Genomic DNA, 17,187 nt, shown 5'->3' on the forward strand with positions numbered 1-17,187 from the left:
GGGTACTGACCAAAAGTAACCTACAGTGCGTGACAGCATGGGGTGACCAAGAATTAGAGACAGGTGCGAGGAGAAAAGCGGGTTATAGCACAGGGAGGAGAATTTAAGGAATCAGTGGTCAAGAAAAATACACTAGAATAAGAGAAGAGCGGCAGACTTTAGCCCACAGCGGCAAAACCATAAATTAGCCTCTAAGTACAATCAACATGTTTAAGAGAAATATCACCAAAAACATCAAGCGCATGCACATAAACTGTATAAAAACTTTTGAATCTGTTTAATAAGGAGTAGAAACACATAATGGCAGTTTTGGCATTCTGCTACAGACATTAGACATTTTTAGTTATTCTGAGCTGATATCGTGACAGTTCTCGTCAAATTGAAAACAAAACGACAGAATTAAGTATTGAACATGAAATAATTTATTAATTTTTTGAATTTTTTTTCACTTATCAATCGATTTAACAGTAATAAGCAAACAACGTGTAAGCAGTAAAGGTTAAAGTAATCATAAAATAAATAAGCCACAAACATTGAGTTTTTCAGAATGTAATGAAAGATGGGAAATTTTTTTTCCCTTTACGTTTCTTTTTTGGGGTATTAACCAAAAAAAGAAAAATGTCCGCCAAGCAGCTTTCCATGGGAAATTCAATACATAAATTTATGATAGGAATGTTTATTCCAAACAAAACGCAATATTGCATGCACATTTTTCATGCTCGTTTGATAGCAGATAATATAAAATCAAGATTTTTTTTTAATAACTTCAAAGAGAACGAAACAGCCAGCTGTGTATGCACTAACTGTCTTTTTTTTGTCAGATGATGCTTCTACATAAAGAATCAAGAGTTCGAAAGTTTTTTTGTCCTGTCATGTTTTCTTGCCCAGCGCCTTCTTTGTGAGTTCCGTTTTAGCTGCCTCTGCTTCTTTTTTGGCTATATAAGAAAGAAATTTCAAATGGTAACACATTAATGTAAAGTGAAATCATTTTCGAGAAGCAACACATCATTGTTGATAAGGAAACATTAAAAAAAAAAAAAGAAGAGCTTTTTAGTTCAGAAGACAGTAAACCAGAGCTGGACAAACCCCCCAGGTTGCCATAGCAACTACAAAAATGGTTAGGCACCTAAAAGTTTCTTTATGTTGCTGGCTGAGATCAACACAAAATGTTTAGAATTTATTATAGTGGCATATTTCACCTTTCCATTCGGATAAAAAAAATTTTGGTGCCTAAAAATTTTTTTTCTGGCACATGTATTTTTTTATTTGTCCAGCCCTGCAATACATTGTTGCGAACACCATATATATATATATCTGATTTATTAATTAGGGGGGCAAGTTTAAAATTTGCTAATTACATTTGGCCGCTGTGGTGGTCGAGTGGTTATAGTGCCGGACTCGTGATGCGAGGATCCGGGTTCGAACCCCACAGTGGTGGTCGGCTGAAGTTGGTTTTCTGTGGTTCCCAACTTCAAGGCGCAAATGCGAGCCGATCTCCCCGTTAAAAAGTCTCGCCACAGAGAGCAACAGTCCTACAACGGTAAATCATTCAACCATAACACTTCACTCATAGTTAGAAAAACTGGGGGCAGATGACAGTACTACACATAACAAGCATTACACAGAAACAAACTTTACGTCAGGTTGCATTACACGTACACGCACATTCCCGCATGTACCTATTCGTTGGGGGGTTCCGCGGGGGGGGGGGTGCATGTGTGATGTAGCAGTAGTAGGTAGGGCCTCCAAAAATGGCTCGGGGATCCATGATGTTCATAAGTCACCTCGTTGGGCAATTTGCCTGTTGTGGCGTTGTATTTGTATTTTATTGGGTTTATCCCTATCTGTGGAAGAGGTTGTCAGGGTGAATTTATAGGAAAAAGAAAGCATGAAACTAAAAATAGAATCTTACTATAATGCGGTGGAAGTGAGCATGAATCTGGCCGTGGTTACACTATATAAAAGTTTTATAATCAAAACTTATTTATTAGTTACCTTCGGTTCCAATTGCTTCGAGCTGATGGACGGGTATGGAGACAACCTCATGAATCCATGGGCCCTACATGTCAACAGGGGACTGTTCAAGCTGGTGGAGGCTCTGTGATGGTATGGGGCGTGTGCAGTTGGCAAGATATGGGACCCCTGATACGTCTAGATACGACTCTGACAGGTACGTAAGCATGCTGTCTGATCACCTGCACCCATTCATGTCCATTGTGCATTCCGACGTACTTGGACAATTTCAGTACGACAATGCGACACCCCACACGTCCAGAATTACTACAAAGTGGCTCCAGGAACACTCTTCTGACTTTAGACACTTCCGCTGGCCACCTAAATCCCCAGACATGAACATTATTGAACATATCTGGAATGCTTTGCAACGTGCTGTTCAGAAGAGATCTCCGCCCCCTCTTACTCCTACGTATTTATGGACAGCCCTGCAGGATTCATAGTGTCAATTACCTCCAGCACTACTTCAGACATTAGTCGAGTCCATGCCACGTCGTGTTGCGGCACTTCTGCCTGCTCGCGGGGGCCCTACACGATATTAGGCAGATGTACCAGTTTTTTTTGGCTCTTCAGTGTAATTTCTTCCTATTAATTTTTATTTGTACCGTAATATTTGCTAATAAATTAATAAAAAACTGCATGAAAAAAGCTATGGTCAATGAAAAGCAATGTCTTACAATTCTTAGACATTTCCTGCTTAAAAACGTTTTGCTGCTTATAATGTTTTTTAGTTGCTGTTTTTGAAAAACGTTAAAAGTGGGATCGACTGTATGTGAATGAAGAAAAAAATTCTTTTTCCATTTCATATATAATAATGTATGGATCAGGGTTTAAGCTAGATAAAAAATTCCTTTAGCAAAAATGTGAAAAAAGCTTTAGCAAAATGCTACAATGCTAATGATTGATGCCTACTCATTTCGTACCTCCTCAACACACTTTTGCAAAAGTGGCTACTACTTCTTTTGCATTCTAAAATTTTCTTTCACATTTTGCAAAAAATGTCACCATGGCTTCAACCCTGGGATGAATATCATAAAATAACTATATCACGTAATTTGTTATTACGAATTTACTTTATCGTGTGTATTTCAAAAAATGACCATATATATAGAAAAAAATTATACATGAAAATTTTTTGCATTCATATTTGAATTCAGCCCCCCCCCCCCCCTCAAATTAGTATAAAAAAAATAATTTCACTCATGTTATAGAAAAAAAATTGTTGACTAATTTCTGCTCGTTCTAACTTGGGTCCTGATGTAAATATAAGCACGTGTGCGATGCCCAAAATGATTGGTTGAAGAACATTTCACCCTTTCTTGCTGTGCAACACCGCCAAAAATATAGTCCTTTGTCGTTTCCCCCCCCCCCCCCCAATACCATAAAATACCTCATATTTTTATTTTTTTTTAATATTTATTCCATATTATTTCAAAGTTATCTGGAAGACGGGAAAAAATATATTTTAAAGATCGGTCAAAGCGTTTTTGCTGCTATGTCTTCAGAGTGGGTGTTGACAGGATACGCCTTTCTCACTCAAACATTACCATTCCTTTTTTTAAACTGAAGTTTCATTTTATTATTATAACTCCTATTCACAAACAGATTTTGATATACACTTGTATACGCTTCTTCAAGAGGTCTTGCAAGAAAAAGAGCTTTCTTCTTTATCGTTTGATGACATAAATGAAATATGCGTGTCTATCTTGTTTGACAGAGCCATTTGAAAATTCATTTCTTTGCAGCTGCTCTGGACTCCTATACACAAAGTTGCTGTCAACAAGATTTTTTTCCTCACCCACACCCTTTGACACTGGATACTTGTGGGGGGGGGGGGGTCACTTATTGTTTGTGGTGAATATACGCATTTCAAAAGAATTCGCACTTCTGCTTGAGCAGCTTGTTGGGAGGAAGTAATATTTTTTTTCGTCGAAAGCGGCGAGCCACAAAAGTCTGAGGATTATCACAAAGAGCATGAAGGTAAAGTTTTGAAAATCTGGTTCGAAAGAGTAATGCTCATTTTTGATTTAGTTAGCCTCATTATGACAGACATTATAGATCCCGTGAGAAAGCCTGGCCTGGGGCCCATTAAAGATCCCAGTCCAGGGGCTCCTGCTGCTGGATGTTGGGGCCATGGCTCGCAACCTACGCACGGATAAAAAACCGAAATTGTCTTGACAAAAAACAGGATATCAACAACAGATTGAAGTAAAGAAACGAAATAATGTGGATGACTCGTAAAATTGGAACTGCTACAGCTGTGGATTATTATGAAATATTTAATTATACAGACCCGCAAGAAAAAGAGTGGCAACACAACGGTAAGTTGTTCATAATTTGTTTCACGTTACAATTGGTAGCATATCCGGCCCAGGAAAATCATACCGCATAAATTAGCTCAGAAATAAAATTGTAAAATTCTGAAGAAAAAAAAGTAATAAGAAAAATGAGGATTTTTTCTCACTATCTGCCGTAAAATAATAAACAACTCGCACAAGCTTTTGTAACCATGACCCCTTAGGCTGTAACCTGTGGTGGGCCCTCAGACCAACCTTTCAACAGCCCTTCTATATAGTAAACTTTTAGCGTAAAAAATAAAAAAATGACAAGAATTGTTGCAAGCAATGTCCGGGCCATGATAACGACAGAATACCTTATCGAATTTGTTTTCGGGAGATATATACCTCTTCCTATTTCAATTAGTGTTATCAACAGTTTTTATTTCAACAAAATTTAGAGAACAGTGAAAAAAAAAATTCCAGGAAAATTCTTCATAACGAATTTACAATCTCCCGTTTGAGGAAAAACTCACGTGTTTGGAACACGTAATGAAGGGGCGGGTAAAATTACAACCAACAGAGATAAAGGATGCGGAGTGATATCAAAAATTGGTACAGCGGTTTATTTACATCAGGACCCAAGTTAGAGCGAACAGAGTATAGTGTTTTATTCAAGCTTCTGATATCTGCAATTTCTCTCACCTCTCACTTCAAGTTCTCTTTTTTTCGCAGCTTCCTCTCGTTGTTGTTTAATAATCGCCAGACGTGCCAAATCTGCTCTGGCTTCAGCAGTCTTTCCCGCAGCATGCATCTTTAGGTAATGTGCCTTAGCTTTCTGTTTCTCCACCTCTTCTCTGCAATGGAAAAAAACTATTAAAACTCAAATTTAAAAAAAACTGAAAATAAAAATAATTCTTTTTGTGCAGCATCTTACGTTGAATAAAAAATAGTGCAGTGAACGGTTTATATCCCATTCCATATTGTCATACTGTAACATATTCATCACATCTATAACATTCGAAAGAAAATTGCTGGAAATTTTGGGAAAACAAAAAAAAATAATAATAACTGGGAATGCAACTTGTTACACTGCAATCTGAGCAAGAATGTTACCTTAATGTATAGCAGGGGGTCTTAGCCTTTTGTGTTTCACTGACCCCTTGTTTCAAATGGATGAAGGCCACAATTCCTCTTTACAAAAAGTATTCAGTATATAATGTAAAAATAAGTTTAATTGTTCTCTTGCCCAAGCTCATATAAAAAGTCTGTCCAAGGTCATATTCTATGACCAAAAATGCTTGTTTAGGAGTCATATCACCTCTTTTGTCCCATTAATTTAGAATCACCCTGTATAACAAAAAACAAAGTATTGTTACATATGATTTTCACTGCATTTCCTTTCCTGGAAATGCAAACTTACTTCTCAAAACTATAAATTAACCCCTACCCATCCTATATAGGAATGAATATTTTCAAAATTAGTTGGCTCATACGAGAGTATTACATTTTGCTTAGATACAGCCATGTTTTCCCTGAAAACATTTGACTGGAGCATCATGCAGTTTAAAGCTGATTCTTAGTAGCTATTCTTTTATGCTGTTCACAGAATCTGAGCACAGATTTTACAAATGAAAGGTTAAAGTGTTAACCATTTTGGCAGGACTCGTGATGTGTGTCACACTTGCATATATGCATAATTAGAAGCGGCAAAAATCATGCAATTCTGATACAGCGAACTCTTTGGAGATAAAACAGAATTGCTTGTATGGTGATGAACAGAGTTGTGTACAATTACCAAATCAAAAGTATGCTAGTCAGTCAGCTTCAGGGTATTTTTTAAACAAAAAGTTTTGTCACAATCTTTGGTCTTACCTTTCTCGTCTTGAAAGTTGAGGGCCAGTGTCGTCAGTTTCCTCAAGAGTTGCAACCTTTTTTTCTTTTTTAACAACTCTATTTGGATTCTCAATTTCTATTAAATGCTGAACTCCTTTTGCTTTTATCTATGAATAAAAAATGAATCATTTCAAGATTTTTAACATACATCCATCAAACATGCATTAGTAAGTATTCGTTTTTTTTCCACCTGTGCATTTAAAATCAAAATAATACAGTCAACATCTCAATTATCAGAATATTGCGACAAAACTGCAATTAATTAGTACAAAGCCAATTTTATAGTACAAAGCCATTCATTATAGAGCATGATAAACTTACTTAACACATAAAAATGTAATTAAAAGAAAACATTTGAAGCTTGAACGCAAAGTGTCAGTTGCTGTAACACATTCACATAATCATACTTTCATCAGTGTGTGTGTATATATATAGGGTAATTCGAAATGAAAGGTAAAGAAAATAAAATATTCCTGCTGTAATTAATTTATTTCACAAATATTAACAGAACGAAATGTTAAACTCTCCACATTTCATTTTGCCACAAAAAAAAGCAGCAATTTCTGATATGTTTCTAGAAACTATTTTTTAGAGAAGTTTTTGCCACACCTGTACCAGCCAACATAAAGTGAAATTTCAAATTGATCACACAATTAAATCTACCACATCGCCTATTCAATGTTTTAACTATCAAGTCCTACAGGCGTGGTTTTTTCACATACCAAATTTGTAAAAAACAGTCAGAATGCATTGAAGTTTTTGCATATTTAAGCACTTAGTAAGCATTTTATTTCATTTTGAATAACAGTGCCTTTAGTGAACATTTATGAGATGGCAGCTTTTCTGTTACAAAATGAAACTTGGAGACAACTTTTTACACTATGTAGATATAGTGAAATAAATTAATTATAGCGGCCACACAAATGCTTTCCTTTTCCTGCATACATTTTAATTACCCTGTATTTTTTTTTACGGGCCAAGCCTTGAGTGAATCACTCTGTATACAGGGTATTTCAGATAAGTGTGTACAATTGCCATTGGTCTCATAATGTGTGTGTGTTGTCTCTATCTATTGTCTTTTTAAATTGCATTGTGCAGTAGTATTTATTTTTGTATTTGTAATTGTTCTAGAAATAAATATAAATTAAAAAAAAAAATTGGTGTTGGATCATAGGCAGAGATAAACTTGGAAGTCTGGGGGGGGGGGGGACACGGCCATTATTGCTGGGGGGCACAATGATGATAATGTTCATATATACATTAGATCAGTTGACTCCACCTTTGACGCTGAGGGGGGGCAATGCTTGTTAAAAGCATATATTATAATAGCTTGTTAAAAGTATTGTCATATGCTTAAAAGTCACCATAAAAGCCTTATTTATCAAAACTAAACAGTTTTCAAGTAACGAAAGGGGAGTTCACTTTCTGACTAAAGTTTTTGAAACATTAGGGATTGTTCAAGCTAGATTTGATTTCTGCATGGAACCCGACTAATTTAGGGCTTCCAATTTAAACAAATTATCTTCGTCGAAAACCAGACATTTTTTCTAAAGTTGAGGTCTTCTAATGTGTGCTTTTCCCTCTACCTCGGGCTTTAACACAATAAGTTAAGTAATAAGAGCTCTAAAGAGGTAAAAATTTCATTTTTTTTCTTTTGAAATCTATAAATTTTCTTAATATTGTTATTTTAATTCACACTTTAATAAATGTCATATTACTTTAAATTTATACGATCTTCACAATATTGCACATTGAAACTAACGGCACTTCGCTTAAATCGTCACAATTTTCCAATAACATGAGGTGACAACTTATCAAGGATTTAATGTATATCTGCAATATAAGGAGTAATATTTCTGTGAAATGCCAAAAGTTTTGCCAAAAATGGTTGGAACGAAGAATTCTAAATAAATTTCCTTCACAAATTAAAGTCCATTTAATATTTTTCTGCAGTATCTTGTCTGTCACTACTAAAACATGCATTACCAAAATGATAATATAAAAATTATTACTCTTTTCAAATTAAACACCATGCATGATGAAAACCTAGGCAGCAAGAATTTCTGCTGCTTGAACACCAAAATCATATTCATCCTTTTACAGCAAAGAAAAAGTGCATGCAGAATATAATAAGGGTTTCCGTGAAAAAAAGTTAGCTTCTCACAGAATTTAAAGAAATGATTAAATTTAAAAGCAAAATGCAAAAAAATGAGAAAAATATAAACACCTTATTTATTTAAACAATTTCTCAACATAATAGCATGTTTAATAGATTAAAAATGTTTTTTTTTCTCTGCTGTTTTCTCAGCTTGAAGCCTGTTACAATATTTTCTATATGAATCACAAATTGCTTTCAGAAGTTGTTTCTCAATGACAATTTTTTCAAATTTTTCATGCCCTTGGACATAAGATTTTGTGTGACTTATTTCATTAAAGCATTGGATGGACAGATTTTTCACTGTCTGCACTACCATGTACTAAAGATAAAAAAATCCTTCACCAAAACTGGCAAAATTTTGAACTTTGGACTGCTTTCAAGGTTACAAAGTTTGAACATCTCTGCCCAATATCTATCTATCTACTCTTTGTGAACTGATTTCACTTCTTGTAATTCTTTGCATTGCAGTGCAACCCATTCATCACACATAATTGATAGTTCTGTTGGTGATACAATGTTAAGCAACATCCCAGCAATACGTGAGGGAGTAATGTACCATCCCAGCAATGCACAAGAGGGAGTGCGAAAAACCAGAATAAGAGGGAGCAAACATTTCATTCTCTTCAACAACATGTTTTGGCAAGGTAGGAGATTTATATAATAGGTATCTTACAGAAGTTATGTGAAATGAGCATGCTCCTAGTACAAACTCCTTCCTTTGACTATTGTTAAGAGCATGCCCCTCCCCCATCAATGCAGGGGCGGACCGTGTGGCCATATTGGGCACCGCTCTAGGAGGGGGTGCCAAATGGAGTTGAAAGGGTGAAAAAAGCTTTGTCAACCGAAAAAACATAGTCAGTAGTGCCACCCCTGTTCACCAAATCTGGATTTTCACAATGTGAAATAGAGTTGTCAGGTGAGAATATTCTTGGAGAACAAGAATATTCTGGATGTAAAAATTGGAGAATAATCTAGAATATTCATTTTTCTTTTAAGTAATTTAAATTTTTTCTACTAATTTTGTTCATCGTGTGAAATATAAATCAGTTTTCATTGCCTGAAACATTTACAACAAAACAATTTTTGGTATAATCATCCCAATGACAACTTTGGTTCGAGAATATTCTCCGGTCATGATGAGAGGTTTTAAAGGTTTGGTTATAAATATTTTAGAAACCTTTAGATTAAACCTTAAAAAATGATCTTAAAATTAGATAAATTTTCAAAATTAAGTTTGACATAAAAGAAATTAAATCAAAGTTGATTGATAAAGGAAGCTATTCTTATATAATCACCTTCATTCTAAGATACAGAACTGTTGTTTTTTTCAATGTACATTCACTTAAATTCTGTATCACTAACATTTCTTTAAAAGTTGAGCAATTCAGCCCTGTTGGTTTAATTTTCTTGCTTTCAAACTTTAATATTGTGGGCTACAAATTTCAATATTCCCATCTTCTTGACGGGAACATAGATGGGGACAGAAAACATTCTCTCAAAGGACTACTATTATGAATTGCTAGAGAATATTCTTATCGAAAATAATAATTATTCTCAAGTTATTTATTGAGATTATTATTATTATCCTGATTATTATAACAGGCCTACATGTTATTACATAATATATTCTTGATAATAAATACTCTCTAGAAAGGTTTCGATAACTGAAGAATATTTCCATTGAGGAGAATATTCTCTGGAAGGACTATTATTAATAACTTCAGAATAATTATTATTTTCTATATAAGAATATTCCCCAGTAATTTATGTAAGTAGTCCTGCCAGAGGATATTCTCGAATATTCTCCTTGATGAGAATATTCTCCAAAAGATTATTCTCGAGAATTTCACATCTCTAATGTGAAATTGTCATAATCAGCAACTGCTGACGATAACCACACGACCACATAGTGGTTAGATGACAAAACTGGATATTTTAGCAAGCGGGAGTTTTACAAAATCTCGTTTTTTCCCAATGATCTCCAAAAAATTCTTGTAATTTAAATGAGTAAACCAATCCCCCTTTTTGATTCTTCCCAAAGGCACGTGTACAATTTTGTGGAAAATAAAGCGAATTTACGCCGTAGACATGCTGTGTTTGAAAGCAGGTTGGTAGCCACAAAATTACAATTATTTTCAGTATATAACCCATAGGAGAAAAAATTTCTCAGAAATCAAAAAATTTTGCACCTTCATTCAGGGTTTTTGATAGCCAGTGGGTTATACCAATAACAGTACAGGACTTTGTACTTCAAGGTAGTAGAACTACTTTCCTAGGTCACGAGACAACACAACTGTGGTAGATGGTGGGAAGTGAAAAAAATTGAAGTTTCCTCCTCAATACCCTCTTCCTTGTCTCAGAAAGAACGTGTCGCGTCTCATGAAAAAAAATTTCCATATGCTTTTCTTTTCCTAAATTCCAGGTATTTGACACACTACAGTTCATTAGCAGTACCTCCGAGAAACCACAAACAAGAATTGGTGCAAAAGCACAGGGATTCGGAGTCTTGATGCACCATGTAGCAAGAGAACTGTTTCGCGCAATTAATGCAGATCTTGCACCCCTGAACCTACCCTAACTCAGCAGTTTGCACATGATTAGCTAAAACACCCTGTATAATCCAAATATGTAATGAAGAAAGAAAAGTTACATATTATATTCCAAATGAAAATTGTTATGATGAAACTGTGGGTGCGGTAGCTTAGGTCTACAAGATACCTGAAGTGCCAAAGGATGTTTGGAGGTGTTATGAGTTAGCTATCCAGTTCATCCTTGTCAGAAACCGACCTGATGCAGGAGTACAACAGAAATGGTGACATGACCACAGAAAAAATTGAAAAGCTTAGTGCACCAACCTCTCTGAGTATAAAAAAGGCTGTCACTCAGAATCAGCAATAAATTGTAGATCCCTATCTAATCTAAAAAATGGCTGTGGAGTGACAAAAATGACCAAATGAAACTGGCAAAGATACTGACAACTCTGGTCTATTGCTTAGTGACTTACTTACTACCTGCTAACCCCCCCATCCCCCGAGGGGGGTGATACCTCACAGCATCCTGAACCAATGTCACAGAACACTCTTTGGGTATCAAGAGAGTATTATTAACATTGTGTTTGGAGAGATTTCAGCCCCAGAATAATCATTGAGTTAAGTGATTTTTAATGGTTATTATACCATACAAAAAGGTATCTCTCGAGCGGTTTTTGCTTTTATCTGGTGATTTGTAAACATGGTTATACTAATGATATAAAATGATAAAATCTATTTTAAAAAGATTAAAACTATGGTCAAAAATGAGAGAAATTCTTCCTTCAAACCTCTTTTTTTTCTGCATCACTTCCCTCCCCTTCTTCTTCTTCGGATTCAGAAGAAGAGCTTTTCGAATTTTCTCCTTCTGATTCGCCGCTCTCAATTTCTCCACGTTGTTGCTATTTAGAGTCAAAAATACAAGTTTATCAGTCAAGTATTGGTATAAAAAAAGAAAATGTTTTAATATTCAAAATCTATACATACAGCATGTAAAACCACCAAGAAAAGGACTCAACATATACACATTAATCTATTAATTAACAAGCATGAAATTTAAAAAAAGCCTCAATAGTGTAAAAGTGAGATTAAATCAGCAATTCTATCAAAAAAATTCATTCGATCAGAGATGTCAAAAAGATCTCAGAACTTCTCTAGCCTAGTTTGTTATACCTTTATGTATTTAAGAATATTAAGTATTAAAATTAAGCAGTGTTAGAAGTAGTAATTAAGAAAATATTAAGTCTGGACCGTACTTGATGGCATGCAAAATTTTAATAAATCATCTAAATGAATTTTATTGAACCTTGTCATTTAAAAAATGTCATTATGTTCAAAAAAGTCAAGGAAATTTTAATAATAAAGAATAAGTACAAATAAAACTTGTTTGTGTGGTGTTCCTCTCGAAATATATACCTTGGGTACAAAAAATTTTTATTGGTGTTTATACAAAGATATAAAAATGCAGATTGCAAACTATTTTTTCCCCCATATCTTCTAGCATTTTCACCACTTCTCATTACAGTTTTTCAGAACTTTTTCAAGAAATATTGCCTCTCTCTATAACCCTCTTAATAGAATTTACAAGACGTCTCGCCTAATCCAATGCTTTGTATTTCTGTAAAGCTAAGATAACTCACCTTCTTTAAAGTGACATGATTTGCAAAGGATGAAGAGCCATCTTTAAAGATTATTATCAGCTTGAATACAGTTCAAAGAATTTCATTCCTCAATCTTGCGAATTATGATTTCTTAAGTCAAATACAGGGTGTTGTAGAACTCATACATTACGGGGTGATAGATATAACCAGAAAAGCAGAAACTACCATGCAGCATGCACAACCCAACAACCTATGCCCAGAACTCAAAAAAGGGTAGAGGGCACTTCCCAGCACTATATCGACAGTGTGAAGCCTGTATAACTGTTGGCGGCAGTATTTTTGAGCAGTTGCTGTAATGTCTTTGTGTAGTTGGAAGCTGTTTCACCTTAAATTTATCGTCCTTTCATTGGGTGTCTGTCTATCTTGTTTCCAGAGGTGTCTGAAGAATTTTGAAACCTGTTGGTGCTCATCTTCAACACCAACACCAATATGTAGGGAATTTAGATTTCTGGATAAATTCTGGGGATGCTTATATCCTTGCCACAAATTATGGTGACCAATGGCTCCAATACCCCTACATGTATTTCATCATTTAACAACAAAGCGCCTACTACCCTCTAGTGCTTAACCACTTGAGTTCCGGGCATGAGTTACATGGTGATTTGTGCTTGTCTGGTTGTGTTCTATCACCCCCTTACACATGTGCCATGAGTTCTGAAACACCCTGTATATTGCACAAAACATTTTCCAAAAAAGTATAATTCCTTCCAATTACAGATAATTACCCTCCAAAGCTTTTCTCGTTCCTCTTTCTCTTTTTTTTCTTCTAATTGATCAGGATTTGAAAAATGACGCCTCTGGCCTTTATGTCCTCCACGAACACGACCTTCGATAAGAAAATAAATTTCATAAATATACGCAGTTCATCTGAATTTAGATTTTATACAAAAAACCAAATATAGAAAAAAATAAATAAAATACACAAAATAACCATTTGCAACTGATGATTTCTTCGTATCTGAGGGAAATTGAGCTTAATATCAAAAGTCCATATTCACCTTAATTACACACTCATACAGTTGTTGTAGCAAGTCATAAAAGTCGTAGAGAGTCGACTGATCTTATATCGCTACCAATAATCAAAACATGATAAGTGTTTTAATTTTTTTGTTTTCTAATGTGCCTGCGTCTGGTATGTGGCTGGAAAAGAACACATGCTGGTAAAAATTTTACATGCCCTGGGCATGTCAGGTAATAGATGTGTCAAGCCTTGGCTTACATCCGGGACAGAGCCTAGACCATGTTTATGTGTACATTACGCCAAGCCTCTACTGATTGCGTCATCGCAGCACTAGACCATGTCTGGTCCCACAGTTATTACAATTAAACAGTCATTATAATATTGTCAACTGCATCAGTAAACTGACACCAAATTATGATAGTGCTGTTAGTATTCCTGAACTCGATCTTGTTTGTTTAGGACAAGCAGAATGTTTCTCAGAATTTTGGTGCTAAAAAGAGTTTATCATATCAATAGAAATTGACCCGTGTAATCCATGGAAGGTTTGATCACCAAAAATTTCTGGTGCTAACTATGTTACCTTCAGTTTTTCTTATCAGTATATCTCATCGGTATTTTCAGGTTGTACATATCATATTTCCATTAATTTTTGCATACTAGCCGTTAAACCTTGAGTCTTTATCCTGCAATCATGTTTCTATTGAACTCAGAGACCGTTTTTGACCCTAACTCAAAAAGACATTTTACCACAATTTTTTTTCTTCGGCAAGAAAAATGTCTGCAAACAGTACTATGTTTCACTCTTGACAACTTCTCGTCATGCTTTCGGATGGTTTTTTTTACCAACACATGGTCAAAACGGGATTGTAATTATAGTGCTGTTCTCTTAAAAAATTAAAAATAGAACAGCTATAGCATAATCCCTTATTTCTTTGACGACTTTTTTTTGGCAATTTCCTTTCTGGCTTGCTTGGTGTTTTTCTTCCTGGATTTTCTTCCTTTGGCATTTTTTTTTTCTTCTGCCGTACATTATTATTATTCCTTCAGCATTTGTGTTGCTATTTCTTTTTTTTTTTACTGGTCATCGTCTGAAGGAGACTAGGCTTTAGAAGTTCACCAGTAATTATAAAAGGCCTTACCACAACATTTGAATTTATATAGTCCGTTAGCACACGCATTTTCTGAGCTTTCACTTTTTTTTTTGCTCATTATACCTTGTATAGTACATACCGTTTCCTCAATATGTCATTTGAAATTTGTTCAAAAGATTACATATATATTCTCTCAGATTGTTCACATTTCATATTTATATTTTAATTAATTTTTTTCATACTAGCCATTAAAGTTTTAATATAGCAATTGTGTTTTTATTGAGCCCGCTTCATAATGTCTTTCAACTGCTCATAATTTAAACCTGTTTCTTTTTTTTTTGCCTTGATCGTTGTATTATTACAATGAAAATCCAGGTTTTCATTATTTAAAAGAGAGTCCTGGTTTTTTTTTTATTTTCAATTACATATCTCCTCTAGGATGTTATATTATTAATATTTTTAACACTGTGGATACGTATATGGAGCTGGACGCTTAGTCAGTGTATGGCGAAACAAGAACTGATGTAACTATGATGGATCCATCCCGTTCCAAGAGAGCATGCACATTAGCGACAAGTGAGTGTTCAACAATTGATTAATTAAGATTACGTCTAACATCCACTGTTAGCCCATTCTGTAGAATGCGTAACTTGCAGTGCAAAAGTTGATGGTTTGAATCCCGCCAGCACCTCTCTAGTTTTCCCCTGTATTACTCTTATTTTCATTTTCAATTTTCTGGATTACTGATTTATTTTTTCACTTGTATGAAAAGCTGATAGCAGGGTTTAAGCTACGGTTGCATTTTTCGCAAAATGCGAAAGAAGTAGTAGCCATTTTTGCAAAAATGCATACAGGAGATACGAAACGAGAAGACATCCAACCACAAATCATTAGCATTGCAGCATTTTGCTAAAACTTTCCCCCCCCCCTTCCCCATTTATCGCTTTTTTGCTAAAGAAATTTTTTATCTAGCTTAAACCCTATGTCTAGGCAACACTGAAAGCATGTCGTAAAGAAATATTATTTTAGTTTGCTATTATATTAAAGAGTCAGATACCCAGAGAAACTTATGCCCGGATCGATTTATTATTCGCCCCGATTGAGTCCGGGTTTTATTTTTTTCATACTGAGAATATTTATTTGTAATATTATTGTTAGTTTCTGTTTTTATTATGTTTTCTAAGCTCTTTTTTTTTCGACATCCGTAGTCAGTTACGGCCTTGGCGACTTTTCCTCAGGCCATTGGACGTGTTTGGTATCGAAAAAAAAAGTTGCCAAGTGATCTGGATTATACTGCATCTGTTCCAAAAATTTTCGTGTTATTTGTGGTTTCTGGGAGGGATGATCGCCGCCCCCCCCCCTCCTGGATTGTGCTCCACATATTTTTAATCTTGATCTTTGATTTAGTCCAAGAATGTTTTGTTATCATTTTTTGTAGTCATTTTTTTGCAGCCAATACAGTGTTATCCCTTTTTGGCAATGTGTTAGTTTTCTTTTCCAACCAAAAGCATGACGGGAAGTCAGCAAGAGTGAAACCGTCACGCTTTTGGCCATTTTTCTCGCCAAAGAAAAAAATCGCCAATGCATCGCCAAAAGGAATTATACTATAAATGTTCAAAAATTCTTCCATTGCACAAAATTTTGAACTTCGTGAGTGAATTCAAGTATGAGTAAAATTGTATACGAGGACAAACAAAAATCCCATTGCGTAGCCTATTTATCGGGTGTTATGAATAATTATTGATTGCGGTTCAACAATAATGACCAATTTTCTTTAAAAAAAATCACAACACTGGTTTGAGGGGGGGATAATAAATTAATCATTTGTCTATAACTTGAATGATTCATATTGCTGATCATATATCTAGCCTTTACATCATCAACATTAGTCAATATTGGGTTGAAATTAACTAACTTACACAACATTGTAACAAAATCTATCGAAACACGATCTCGATAATGAGCTAAATTTATTAAATTTCTAGTAAAAAATTCAATATTTTTACCCCTTGGCATGATGATACCCTAAATATTGCTAGGAATAAATAACACGAGAAAAATAATGAATTTTTCACCACTTGGATCTGGAATAATTGGACTACTTCTGACAAGGAAACCTCCCGATGATATTTTACGTATGTGCTCCTATACATATATATATATATATATATATATATATGTGATTATTTTGATTATAATAACTTTTTTTTATGGTAGATGATTGTTTTGGAAACTTAAAAATATTTCATAAAAATTCATCATGAGATAGACAAAAAACACGAAGTGGAAGAACAATACGAGTCATTGCCAATTTTCGCTAGAATGATCGCCAATCATTGCTTAAGAAGTTAAATTATGGTAACCGTTATAAATAAACTACAGATTAACCACTTCACGTACATGCTTATGAAAACAAAATTTGGATTATCTCTATTTGACGAATCGGCGATAAATCTTGTAACCTCGTCCTAACTCAACCGTGCGTTAGAAAAAAAGAAGGGAAAAGAAAAAAAAGGGAAAGGTATAATGGATAAGGTAGATAACAGTTTTTAGAGCACTATCCTTTCACTGAGAGGATCGGAATTCGAATCTCACTTCTGACA

General features: G+C 34.7%; 1 protein-coding gene across 1 annotated transcript; it reads right to left on the reverse strand.

Annotated features, from left to right (window-relative positions):
• Positions 1-260: 260 nt before the first annotated feature.
• Positions 261-16,707, reverse strand: LOC149090317 (28 kDa heat- and acid-stable phosphoprotein-like). Its single transcript, XM_089234099.1, has 6 exons — positions 16,591-16,707; positions 13,258-13,358; positions 11,663-11,773; positions 6,165-6,292; positions 4,995-5,146; positions 261-935 (listed from the first exon to the last, which is right to left on the reverse strand). Exons 1-6 carry the CDS (start codon positions 16,598-16,600, stop codon positions 871-873), a joined length of 567 nt encoding a protein of 188 aa, XP_089090225.1. The 5' UTR covers positions 16,601-16,707; the 3' UTR covers positions 261-870.
• Between the last annotated feature and the right edge of the window lie 480 nt (positions 16,708-17,187).

Source organism: Pholcus phalangioides, unplaced genomic scaffold (assembly GCF_987345545.1).
Source record: "Pholcus phalangioides strain wild (caught in Gottingen) unplaced genomic scaffold, Ppha-v1.0 ptg000001l_1, whole genome shotgun sequence".
Classification (NCBI taxonomy): Eukaryota; Metazoa; Arthropoda; class Arachnida; order Araneae; family Pholcidae; genus Pholcus; species Pholcus phalangioides.

Excerpts from the sequence above, each read along its gene's own strand:
- LOC149090317 (XM_089234099.1), bottom strand. Across the intron at positions 6,293-11,662 it reads GTGATGCAGAAAAAAAAGAG|ATAAAAGCAAAAGGAGTTCA; the intron begins GTTTGAAGGAAG and ends TTTTATTCATAG. Across the intron at positions 936-4,994 it reads AAGAGAACTTGAAGTGAGAG|CCAAAAAAGAAGCAGAGGCA; the intron begins GTGAGAGAAATT and ends TTTCTTATATAG.